Source organism: Leptinotarsa decemlineata, unplaced genomic scaffold, assembly GCF_025532065.1.
Source record: "Leptinotarsa decemlineata unplaced genomic scaffold, Ldec_3_MD MMD2_tig00000251_RagTag_RagTag, whole genome shotgun sequence".
In the NCBI taxonomy this organism is placed as follows: domain Eukaryota; kingdom Metazoa; phylum Arthropoda; class Insecta; order Coleoptera; family Chrysomelidae; genus Leptinotarsa; species Leptinotarsa decemlineata.
The window spans coordinates 1,223,127-1,237,032 of NW_027412547.1; the positions used below are offsets into that span (position 1 = coordinate 1,223,127).

The following is a 13,906-nucleotide window of genomic DNA, read 5'->3' on the forward strand; positions in this document are numbered from 1 at the left end:
TTAGGTTCCCGTCTTCGGATTTCAAATCATTTTATATAGTAGACAATGGAAGTCCGAACCAGTGAAATACATATGACCGATATTACATACAATGTTTACCGAGTGGGGTGTATTCATTGATACTTTTATTGAATTAACAATAAGTGAATTGTGTTATTGGTAATTGAACATTACGAAAAAAATGTGCGTATCTGAAATCTGTTTCGAGTACGATAAAAATCATCAGTTTATCTGTTCGGCATCATGAATAACTCATTATTATCAAGATAATGCGTTGCAAACAACGGCGATGCCGGTTGCATTGGAATTTTCCACGACCCTGTCGAAGAAAGCCAATAAAGACTTGGCATCCCAAATGCGTGAACTGTGAAGAAATGTTTTTCTCGTATTGATTTTCTGGGAGGGCGTTTCGTGACGTTAGTATGACGCTCGCCTACAGACGCCGGGCGTCTCTGTCGAAATATAGGAAATGGAAATCATCCCTCCAAAATTATGGCGTCCAGATGATGAACAGTGACAAAAACACTGTTTTTGAGCCGGATTTCCATAATTCTATGTATTTCAGATGCATCTGATTGACTTGAGGTAGTAAATCGGGAAAAACTCGACTTGTGTGGTGTTCAGAGAATCTTTTAAGCATTTTTCGATCAGCATTCCAGGAACAGTCGAAACTCGCCTCTAGTTTACACGGTGTGCCATAAGTTTCCTAACTGGAGCCCTTGTTGTTTGTAATACATATAACTACATTTTTATTGCTATTTTCACCTTCTCCATTCTTAATACCATGAAATTCTTGTTGGAGAAAAAAATGCACTATTCATTAGTAACTTGTTGAATTTAATAATGGCTTCCTTCGTCTTCAGAAATGAAAAAATCAATATAAGACTGGTTTCATTTTTGAAGTTCTCTTATAGATGTCAAAAGAGATGAAATGTGAAATTAGAAATATATTCTTTTTCAGATGTTTTGTGACATGGCTGGAATGTATACAAATCCATCTGATCCACGATCAAAGAAATCATGTCTACTGTGAAAATGTTCAAGAAATATTTTTTTTTTGCTAAAAATGGATTCTGGGCGCCAAAGTAACCACAATATTATCAAAATATTCTGTATTTTCTCCCGAGTCTTCTGACAATACTGTAGTCTCGCTGACATGTCAGTTGGTTTGCTGGTCAGCTCCACAAATTTCATTCACGTAGATTACTATCCCTTTTCTGATGGAGAAACAATGTGTCATAGATTTTCTCTCTTCAGTCATCACTTGGATCCATAAAGCTAGTTCACACTATTATCTGTGAAAATACTTTGCTGGAAATCAACATTTCACATACACTTTGATAATGAACGATTGAGATATGAAAACACTGTGATTCATTCAAAAAATGAAACAAAATATCATGAACAAACTGATCTTTCTAACACTCCAATGGACAACCTCAGCCAGACTAACACCCATACACGGGGATAGTCTATTAGGACCAACTCAAATATAACAATTTTTCACCCCAAACAATATATTTACTTTTGATAATAAACACAAAAAAACTGATTAATGCAAAAATCATGCTTTTTGGCTTTATTGTTAGAATAATCCATTATAAAAAGAAGTAATGAATACAGAGATGAATCAATTCGTCAATTGGAGGAATATAAGAACCAAAAACAAAATTTCAATAAAACATTGAAAATTACTGTGTCACTGCAGAAACTGCATTGACGTGAATTGACAGTACCGGACTCAGGACCGATGCTGAATACATTCTCTACAACTCAATAGTATGTGACTCATACAGAGCCAAGTTTTACAAAATTCACAAAAATAACGAGTTTTTTTTGCAATACTTGCAGTGCCCTATTTTGTTGGTTGGAGGATCAGGTTTTTCTTCAGTATCTATTCCAGTATGTTTAGCTATTGCATTTCAAATATAGGAATGTGAACCTGACATAGTAGCACTGGACTGCATATGGCCTTTCATTAACTCCAAACCCAAATTCTTGATAAATAATCTTCTCTGTATACTATGATCCTGATTCGGGTCGTTGTGCCTGGTAATTATGAATGCATTTATGCTAGCAATGTTCAAGATACCGTAAAACACAACTAAAGGCCATCGTTTCGTATTCCTTGCAACATTATAACTGGAGCTCATTTCATCCACAATATCGACTCCACATTTAGTATCTAATATTATAAAATAAAATAACTTCTGGTTTACCAATTATTGGATCGACTGTTCCACTCTTGTGGAATGAAGATATCATCAGCACATTCTTTGTCTTTCTGGGCACATAAGAAGATGCCATCATATGAACACCAAACCCAAAAATGGAGGAGCCTACAGGACGATCTTCAGTATGTGTTAAATTTTTCGGCTGTTCTCATTTATTTCTTTTTATTGTACCCACGATGGTGAGTTTATATTCTGTCTTCAATTTTTGACGAGATCGCAACTGACAAACATAGCAATATTTCCCCAAACATCAAACCGGGGTCTACCTAGATTGCACTGCCATCTGCTAACAATTATTCTTATAAAATAACAACTCCCTACAAACTCTTTCCGTTCGCCGCCATATGACATCATTCAAATGAAATTACATATGAGGTCGACGGTGGTCTACTGGGACAAAAGTATTAAATCCAAACAAGAAACTTCAATATCTTATTTGAGTATTGAAATACCTTATAGTGGATTTCCATTGAATATCGGCCAACTCCACCACAAAACTTCAAGAAATTTGCCAAAATAACTGCTAACGTCTACATCAAATGGATGTTCAGCATTCCGTTTGAGGAAATGTCGCCCACATTGTCGCACATAAACACTATTAAACTCCGGACTCTTATAAACTCCAGATTTATCCATCTTTGTCTATTTCATCTTTGGCATTAAAAACTAAATTAGATAATCTGGCATGTGGCCTAAAAAGCACTTCCACACTTCCACCCCGCAGTTATCTCTGTTCTTTTACCAAAATATGATAGAATTACAAATTTCTTGATTTCTGATTGTTTGATCTGAGGGAATTCTGGATTGTGTCTGTGTTGAAACCAAATTGACACCCTGTATACCCTGTATGAGGGTTAACATTGTTAATTATTTCAGTTTATTGTATTAGTTTGAGAATGCCCTTATAGGTTGGAACTACAGGAAAGTTAGTTACAAATAGAAGTGGTAAAAGAACATACGAAGTTTTATTTCTCATTTTTCAAAATGAAATGATTGAAAATCATAAATTTTCTAAAGAACATAGCTTTTCTTCCAATCTCCTTATCACATGTCACTCTAGCAAAATTTATCAACTTCTGCATTCCCCTTTGGTATGGAAACAGAAACTTTCCAAAAGATTCCGTTGAAAGAGAAAGTTTCATACTTGTTAAAGTATTGGTGCGAAAAAACGGTTTTTTGTATCACATTAGTCAAAAAGAAACTGACAATGATATATTCAATATATTCTGTACAACTCTCCACCTACTACATCAAAAGCATATTTGCATCCGGTTTATGGGGGGTCCCTTCACATATTGGCATAGTTGGAAATGAAAGAGCTGACAAACTAGCGAAAGAAGCAGTTACTAACCCGCTAACAGATACAGTGTTACTTGCTGTTCACACGGATCTGAAATCTCTATACAAGCAAACGATCATCAAAAGTTGGCAATCACAATGGAATAGTTCGTCAGCAAAACTTCATGAGATAAAACAGTCAGTATCTCCTTGGAAAAACAACCCCAATGAAAGAAAAGCCCAGGTCATTTTAACTCGTCTTCGTCTAGGCCACACACGTCTCACCCATGGATACCTACTATCTGAAGAAAATCCCCCAGTATGTGAAGTGTGTGATAGTCCTCAAAGTGTCAAACATATTCTCACCGAGTGCGTGCTATATCACAATGAAAGACAAACTTATGGCTTCCCACCATCAATAAAGGACATATTAGGAGATGAATGTGATATTAATAATCTATTAGCTTTCCTCAGAAATACCAATTGTTACATACTCTCTAAATTTTGTTTCCATGTAATATATCGATAAGTCGCTAATGACCCTAGAGGTCGATGCGACTGTAAATAAATAAAAAAAATGTTTTTTTTTCATCAGTTTGGACATTTTTCAGTATTTACCCAATACAAAAGTATTATTGTTTGTGTGCCTAACTTTTGATAACTCAAAAGTTCCTTTTAAACTTCTATAGCTGCCTCCATATCAATTTTAGTCGTTTTAGTCTGTTCTTGACTCGGTTTATTTGTGACTGTTTTGCAACAAGTTTCACTGTACTGATGAGGCTCAATATTCGATTAAATGATCTTCTACACCAATATTCACAAAACGTATACAAATGTTGAAAGAAAAACGTAAGCAATTCGTAGTTGTTTTTATCAAATCTTTATAATGTTGTTTCTTGGGATTTATAAAATCATTAAATCTGAATTATCACAGGAGTTTATGGTTGCTTGAATCAACAGTACCATAACATTTTTGTCAAATCCAGTCCCCAGTCTCAAATGTTGTGATAAAACACCTACATATCTTCAAAGGTGAGTTCAATGTCGAATATTATTTCTTTCAATAACTCTTTTGTTGGGGGAAAACTTAGTAAATAGCGAAAAAATAATAAATTCCCTAATAAATGAAAGGAACTTGACAAAAAATCGTCTATAGAAGTGTCAAATATCCACATATAATATCATCTAATCCAAAATAGATTTGAAATATGTTCATATGTTTCCTGTTGGGTAATTTTAAATAAAAGATATTTACTTTTTTTATTTGAAACACAACTAATATAGTCGTAGATGTGGCTCATTCGAAAACTATCTCGTCTTTCCAAGGTTGTTGAAGTACAATATTGAATCAGTAGTGATTTCAAACAGCAAAAGTAATTTCTATAAATAAATAAAAAATGAACATTTGATTTTGTATTAGAGAAGATTATAATGCTTTCGTCCAACCTAAAAAGACTATTGACTCTTTGTACGAACACGCCTGAGGAAGCTTTCATATAGCGAAACAGGTATTGCGGTTTTTGTATATTATCTGGTGGAAATCTCTCAAAGAAGTGTCACTCGAATATATTGAGTCCTTACAGAATGAATTATTGTGAAAATATGACCTTTCTGTTTCTGTTTCTGTTTTTCCGTTAACCAGCTGTTGCACCCCTACGAACGACAACCCTCAGAAGTCGAAACTTGTACGAGCCAAGGATCAACGAGGTCTTACCTTTTAACGTGTGATTCCTAACACGGGTTGGACGGTAGCAAGTGAAGATCGATCGTTCAGACTAGGGCTTGAACCACCGACCAACACGGCAGTCAATTCGAGTGAGTGAACAAAGCACCCACGCCGAACCGCTTGGCTACCGACTCAATAATCACTAACGTTCCAATATGATTTGAGTATTTAAAAAAATGTACTGTATGTTTGAAAGCAAAAATCATCACGATCAATTAACCACTTCTTTTCGGCAGAATGTAAGATGTTACACATTTTTTTAAGTTCAAGGTCATCGTTTGAAATTAACTGAAATATATTTCTCTGATAAAGATCAGATTAGAGATTGTCGGGGAGCTATAGCCCGTGGGCTGATTCACTGTGACCTTTTTGGACCTATTGTGATGCTCCTTGGTTATAACAGCTCATTAACTAAGCTTGCCCTCTTTGATGAGACTCCATATCCTTGACACTGACCCTGACCACTACCCTTACAACCTTACGGTTGTGGTTTAGCAGGTCTTCCTTGAATCTGGGCGATGGTTAATTCATAAACTCTTTCACCTTCCCCATTCCTCTCTGATAGAGAGTAGTCTGTCTAATTTGGGATTTGACTTACCCAAATTGGAAGATTGGTATGAACAATCAATGAGGGAGAAATAGTAGTGCCAAGTGGTAGACCTCATGGGGTGTTTTATCCTCACTATCGAAGAAACTTATAATGGACTAGCTACTACGTCTTCTGGACAATAATGGACATAAAGTACTGGGGTATACAGACGGCCCAGTCCAGGGCAAATATAATGAAGGGGAGTATGAAGCAGTCCAAGAATATCATAACAAAATAGACTGATGGAGAAGATCTGAACATAAGACCAAAAAATGAGCTATAGTAGTATTCAGCAAGAAGACCAACACAAAGGCCTACAACCCATTGAACTTCAAAGTGGAGAAACATATATCTGGGAGTGATACTAAATCCTAAGTTGCCCTGGAATCAACATCTAGAAAAGACTAGTACCTACTGGAGTTCTATCCCACCACCAAACTGTTATTTTTTACACCTCGACACGTGTTCTGATCCCCAAGTGATCATCTTCAAGAGGAAGAATAAACTAAATCTACATACAATGTTCAGTGTTCGGGTTTTAAGACCGTCGTGGTTTGGAACTGTATCCTAACGTTTTTCCAGCTGGCTTCTTCAGAGGTCTATTTATCTTGATAGTTGACCGATGACTAGTAATTTCTAATTCGTAAGCTGTATTCATGTTGATACAGGTAGCCTGCCTTTCTAGTTTCTAGGTGCGTTGTTATAACATCTTTTAGTATGGGATTCCAAATCCGATTGAGCATTATCGCCTCCTCTTTTGTGTCGTAGTTCATCCAAATCACTTGTGAGTGGAGATGCATACATCCTCTTTCATGAAAAAGAGGAAACGAGTTCGCACTTTTCAACCTTTCGAAAAGTTATTATTGAACTATTGATTTTAGTATTATAATGAATTATATACAAAAAATCGTCTTTTATATATTTTTCCCTTGGAAAACATTACCTGAATTGGGAGCAATATGAAATAACCGTTTTCGATTTTTCATTATTTACCTGGTAATTGAGCGACTATTTTTACTATTTCTGGTTCTTTTCCACAAATCAATAACCTTTTCAATCATTTCAGGTATTGAAGAAGTCTTGTGTAGAACGTTTTGCAATTGAGGAAAAATATGGTGAGTATAGGAGAGTAGAATGCAAGAGAGTTACTGAATTTTTTTAACACAATTCACAACAATTCGAAAATTATCTAAACACATAATAAAATGGTTCCAAATAAAATATTATAAAATATACAAAGTGACATACGAAATTTATGTCATTGAATGGAAAAAAAGTATTTTTGAAAAATTAAAAAAAAAAGTAATAATAATATTGCACTTGAATTTGTATGAGTATTTTATAAGTGCATCTGTTGAATAGATACCACTTGTAATTAGACGGGATTTCATAATAATATTGAAGATCCTAGAATAATGATCTTACAAAAAAAATATGTAAGTTTTCAATACAGGGTTGATGAATGGAAACATAATTAATACATTTCCGTGACAGATCCCTGATCTTCAGCCCTGTAATAGTTCCTGTCAGATTTTGAAGTGATTAAAAAAACCTCTGAATTGGAAAAAAGATAAATTAAAAACAAATATTCTTCTAGGAAACCAACTCTTCGGTTTTCTACTTCTTTTTTTATTACAGAAAAATGAGTTTTTTTAGTATTAAAAAACTTATATGCATTATCTATAGAGAGTTTTTATTGTATTCATTTGATTTCTTACTTCCTCTGTTAGTATCCCATATTTTTGTTCAATGATGGAAAAGTAGAAAGCCAAAAAGCCTTTATCAAAATGAAACATTCGTTTCAGAAAGGATGTCAAAAGCCAAAGTAATGACAGTTCTAGAAAATGATTCCCTTGCTCTGTTTGTTTGTGTCAAATTCCGTAAATAAAGTTTGACCCCCTTCCTGTTGACAGGAAGTGTCTCAGTATTACATTTTGAAGCTGCTGCCATCTTGAATTTGTATCTTTTTGAACAGACACAAACAAACAGGGCAAGCTAAATGAAATCGTTTAAAAGACAGTGAGAAAGCCACGTGTCCCACCACCTGGGTCATACTGGAATATAAAGTCTTCCTCCCATTTTTGGTAGAAAGGCTCAGGATATGGAGTTTACTACCGATCACTAAGTCTAAGGATTAAGTGGAGAATGAGTGAAAATACCAGCCTCAAGACCTATTAGCCTTGAACAGACAACGTGTTACCTCAGAGCTAGTACTAGAGAGCCACCAACATTAAGCCTTCACTTCCTCCACAATGCACAATGATTAGTCGCGATCCTTCGTTTGCAGGCATGTGAGGCGTACACATTCTCGAACCATCAGTCCACCCTTTCGTAACTTTGTCGTGAGTGTCATATCAAATTTAGTCCAAATAGAAAATTTGCCGTTGTTCTTGTCAATATTTAGTTATTTGTTCTAAGTTTTTGTTGCGCAATTCCACTATTCTTCTGATTTCCGTAACTGCTTGACGTTTGTTTATTATTCCAAATCTGAATCCTAGCATCCAATTCTGAAGAGTTTTGTCACAGCAGCTCACTTTATGGCCGAAAGTATTCAATTTCTTCCTTATTATTTCAGTTGTAGGAATCTCAGTGTTTTTATAACAGTCGTATATTGTTTTTGTCAATGATTTTATTAGATGAACATCCAAAGGTTTTGATAATCCCGTATCACATCGCGTCTTGCGTTCATTAGATTTGTTTTTGACTGTTTTCCGTACAGTTGAGAAAGGAATTTCGGTCAAATCTGATGTTGCTTGTAATAGTTTGTTTCCCTCGAAACCAAACTTGAGATGTAAATTGTTATATACATTGAAACATACTCCCTCTGTTTCAATATTCAAATGCATCTAAATCTCATTTACTGTTATCTCTTTTTTGCATTGTTCACCATCGCCATTGGAATCACTACCCAGAAAAAGTCTGCGTTGTTATCAAACTCGATATTACTATTAGTAATACTACAGGCAAGCTGTAGTACTGAATAATAATGTATCTGATAAACAATTTGTCACACAGGGGGTACCACAGGGTTCAGTACTTGGCCCACTGTTGTTCATAGTGTTTATGAATGACCTGACTCAGTCAGACAAGCAGATTTAGAAATTGTATATGCAGACGACACAAATTTCTGCTTGAGGAACTCAACAGCTCAAGAGTGTTCTGCCAGAGCTGATGTAAGTGCACAGGCATTTTATAATTACTGTCACAATAACGGATTATCTGTTAATGCAGAAAAAACTCACTTTATGATATTCTTACCCAAGAATGGCAGCTTTGATAATACTCTAACAATAACAATGAACCACCAAACAATTCAACAAGCTGAATGTAAAAAATTGTTCAGGAAAACAAGAATCTTAACCTACCCAGTCTTTACATATTCAAACTAATTATAGATTTCACACAACAAAAACACAATATTCCCAAGAATCGAGACATCCACGACTATTATACAAGAAATATGAACAAAATCTATCAACCACTTTCTAGATTGACTATTGGACAGAAATCTCATGAATACCAACAAATAAAATGCTACAACAAATACTTGGAGTTATGCTCGGAACTAAACAAGACGGGTAAATTTAAGACTGAGCTACATTCATTTCTCTGTGCATTCTATTCTCTGAATGAATACCTGGCGTCAGGATTATTGTAAACTATATATTATATGTGTGTATAAGTGTATATATATCGTAGAGTTTTCCTCTTTTATAATGTTTTATATTTATATTTGGGATTCGTTTGAATGTTTAGCCTTAGTTTTAAGATTTTGACTAGTCTGATAAGTATATATATGTTCACCAGCAGGCTGAATTGTGTATATGTTTTAATGATGAATAAAGCTACTTACTTACTAGTACTTGTTCAAGGACATCACATTTCAAACAAATAACGAATTTCGACACTCAAATCGCGATCAGTTCCTGAACTGAACATTGACGATACAACGGCGATACTCATCCCCGCATATTATTCGTCACCGTAACATGACTTCAAATTTAATGTTATGACTCTTCAGCCAATCATAATACTAGGTTAGTAAAAATTAAACAATACGAATCGCCAAGTCTACAGTCCACGTGGATTATTTGGCAGCGGCATTATTTCTCTGTATTGGGTTTTTTGGCCTTTTTGAGATGCCGATAGCTTTAATTATTCACAATACAGGTTACTTCGACTATACTAGTTGTTATATAATTTTGACATAATACCAATTCTTAAATACTCCTATTATTATAATAAACTGCCATATATAAGATTTGTTTTTTTTTAATCTGTTTAAAAATCTGTTTCTAACACAGACTCATTTCTTGGTGAAAAAACATTATTCATGGCAATATTTCACATTTTCACAATATAGACATCATTACCAATATGCATCTCACTATGACAGTAATTTTTTCAGTTGGAGTGGAACCCTACATTCTGATTTTTTATAATCATACTATGGGTGACGTAGCCATATTGAAATCCATTCAAAAATCATTTTGGGTCAAGACTATGTTGATAATATTGTGGTTATACATGTTGTATATATCGATATCTCTCCTCTGAATATTCTCGACCTCACTCTGCCAAGTGATAATTAAGTGTATCTATAAAAAAATTTTATGTTTTCTAGGAAAAACGGAGTTTATGGACTGTCCTCCAAAACCTACGATGGAAACAAACAGCGAGAACAGTCAACGAATCCAGCATCCCTCTGAGGAGCAGCCAGAGAAGAATAACCATTCAAAGAAATACCTCTTCCCACGAAGATGAATTCATCGATTGCGGTCCCTCTCCACCAGTGGACCAAACTCCTTTTGTCTACGACAATTTTGATGAGGTCGAAACCGGCACTGTTGTTAAAATGTGCTACAACACCATCGAAAGTAATCTCATCGATCACATGAAGATGGGATCCGGAAGAACACAACTGCTAGAGGGGATTCAGAACAGAACAATTCACCAGGATAATTTCCTAAATTGCTTCAGAGGCGCCAGCCAGGTTGAAATCAATGTCAGCTTTCTCTGGGCGTCTTTCTCGATGCGTTGGGACATTCTGGAACAACTAGTGAGTTTGGGAGCCCAGTTGAACTATTACGAGCCAGCCCAAGGACTGGGAGCTCTACATCTAGCAGCGTTTAGTGGTTGCATTCCCGGAACTCAGTTCTTGATCAACAGAGGTTGCAACGTCAATGCTTTATTCAAGTGCTACACCCCTCTCCACTGCGCTGCATTTGGCGATAGCCCTGATACAGCCCTCGTACTCCTTCACAAAGGGGCTAGGTTAGCAGATTTAACAAACAGTCCTTACGAGCCCAAAGAAAGCGCTCTTCATTGTGCAATAAGAGCAAACGCTGTGTCATGCGTGAGGGTACTAGTGAATGAAGGAGCCGATGTGAAACAAATGGAATTCTCCGGCTCTGCACCTCTACATCTGGCGGCTGACCTTGGCAATACTGAGTGCCTTCAGATACTACTAGAAGTAAAAGGTATTGATGTCAATATCAGAAGTCCAGAAAAGCAGCAGACACCCCTACATCTAGCCTCTATGAGAGGTTATGGCGACTGTGTGGATTTATTACTCAGAAAGGGTGCCAATCCCAATGCGAAGAACCACATGGGACAAAGTCCTCTTCATTTTGCTGCTAGGACTCAGGACTTCATGTGCGTAGAGCTACTGCTGAAGAAAGGGTACGCAAATCCAATACAGAAGATTACGACAAGAGAACTCCTCTGCATGCAGCTGTGGCTAAGTCAACTCGATCTAGCGATATTATCGAGAGCCTAGTATCTTGCGGTGGGAAGGTTAACGTAAAGGATCAGTACGGGTACACACCTCTCCATATTGCTGCTCTGAAAGGACTAGCTGAGTGTGTGGAAACCTTGATATACCACGGAGCAGATGTAACCGCCAAGTCAAAGTCCGGGGTCACTGCGCTGAACATCATTACCAAAAAGGTACCAGCTTCGTTTTCCATGTTCACAAAGAAGTTGGATTCCGCCATAAGCTTGCACCATAAAGAATCATCCAATCAAGAACTAGAGCTCAGGCTGGACTTCGCGGTTATCCTGAAGTACTGTTACCCAAGAGAAATCAACTTCTTGGACACCCTCATCGATGAAGGCTATAAGAAAGTACTGCTACATCCCCTATGCTCTGCTTTGCTCCACCTCAAGTGGGAGAAGATCAGAAAATACTATCTTGCAAGAATTATGTTCTCCTGCATATTCGTCCTCAGCTTGTCACTGTATGTCCTTACGGCTCTGGCTCATCACTGTTATAACTACGGAAAAAACTTCGCGGAAATGGACGCAGAGGAACTGATAGATCTTTGTGAGAAGAGCTCGATAATGGGCAAGCTCCTCAGAGACAACCCCTTTGCTTTCGAGATGCAGTGGTTTGTATTGGTTGGCATAACTATATGTGAGATTTTCAGAAAGCTTTATGGTATTAGCGGCTATCACTCCGTGAGGCAGTATTTTTCCTACTCGGAAAATATCATTGAATGGTTTGTTATCGCAAGTGTATTTGTGATCTCTTTCATATACACTGGCAGAACATACACTTGGCAGAACCACGTTGGAGCCTTCGCTGTGCTGCTTGGTTGGACAAATCTGATGCTCATGGTAGGTCAGTTGCCTTCACTAGGCTCTTACGTCGCTATGTATACCAGAGTTCAAAGCGAGTTCGCCAAGCTGCTTTTAGCTTACTCTGGATTGTTGATCGGGTTCACCTTGACTTTCTGCGTTATATTTCCTGACTCAGATAACTTCGCGAATCCGTTCATTTCCCTGGTGACTATAATAGTGATGCTTTCCGGGGAGCTCAATCTCGATATCCTCGTCGAACCGAACCCTGAGAGTCCACACTTTCTTCTGGAAATCAGCGCCCAAGTCACTTACGTCATATTCGTTTTCTCTGCTACCATTATTTTGATGAATCTACTCGTGGGCATAGCTGTTGATGACATCAAAGGCCTGCAAAAGACTGCTACCTTGTGCAAACTCGTTCGCCAAACCAAGTTGATCTCCCAAATCGAGCTCGGTCTGTTCAACGGAAACCTACCAAGATATCTCATCAAACTCTTGCGTTGGACTGCTTTGGTGTCACCAAAACCCTCCAAAGTTGTGTTGAACCTGAAACCTTTGAATCCGTTGGAGAAACGGCTCCCAAAGGAGATCATGAGGGCAGCATTTCATGTAGCGGAAAAATATGGTCCGTTTCACCACTCTCTTCATACTCTGAATGATGGATTGAACTACTATTGGATTAATCAAGATTTGAATGGACAGGATAAGAGCGAGACTGCTGTTCAGTTAGCGCTGCTACAAGAAGAGGTGAAAATGCGAAATGAGAAGATAGATGTGCTTACTAGAACAGTTGCTGATATGAAAGCTACTTTCAAAGAAAACCAAGAGACTCTGGAGGCGGTTTTGAGAGCTCTTGTGCAAACTAGAAAAGGTAGCAGGTTTTGATGTACCGTCTATTCGGAAGGTATATTAAAGGTTTTTGGGTACTTTCTTGTGGTTTTTGTAAATTAAAGTAAAAACAACGTCCAGTATAGCCTTCATTATTCTATAGGTTAGATCAGATAAAGTCCAGAGTGTGACTATTTTTTAACAGTCCACAATGACAGTCAGATTGCTAACTAAAGTTTAATATGTATTAAAAATATACACATATTTTTGTTTCGACTTCTGGCAATTGTTTCTAGTAATTTTTATAAGGCGCTCATCTATAATAATATATAATATAATGTTGAATTTCGAAAAATATTTCATCTTTGAAAGACACTTTCCGTGAAGAAGTTCTGTTGATATTTTTTGCTTTTCTGGGTGTTCAACTGAAGCTAAATCAATAGAGAAGTGAATTTTTAGGGTACGGAACCTAAACCATTCACATGAATGAATTTCTTACCTTTCATTTTTTTCTCATCAATTATTTGATATGTAGGGAAAATTTACTGATGGACCTTTCCAGTGGTTTATATTTCGCAGTAACTTTTCAGAGTAAACTCTTCAGTTTGTTCTTCATCAAAACACCAGATTCTCTATCGATATAGCTTCGCTTATTTTTTAGATTATAGA

The 13,906-nt window shown here is 36.7% G+C and overlaps 1 protein-coding gene across 1 annotated transcript; it reads left to right on the plus strand.

Annotated features, from left to right (window-relative positions):
* The first annotated feature begins 5,175 nt into the window (after nt 1-5,175).
* LOC111512481 (transient receptor potential channel pyrexia) lies at nt 5,176-13,335 on the plus strand. The gene is given in 4 exon segments (XM_074173473.1): nt 5,176-5,327; nt 6,894-6,942; nt 10,452-11,520; nt 11,523-13,335. Coding segments are annotated over 3 exon segments (2,844 nt in total). The 5' UTR covers nt 5,176-5,327; nt 6,894-6,939; the 3' UTR covers nt 13,295-13,335.
* Nucleotides 13,336-13,906: the final 571 nt, after the last annotated feature.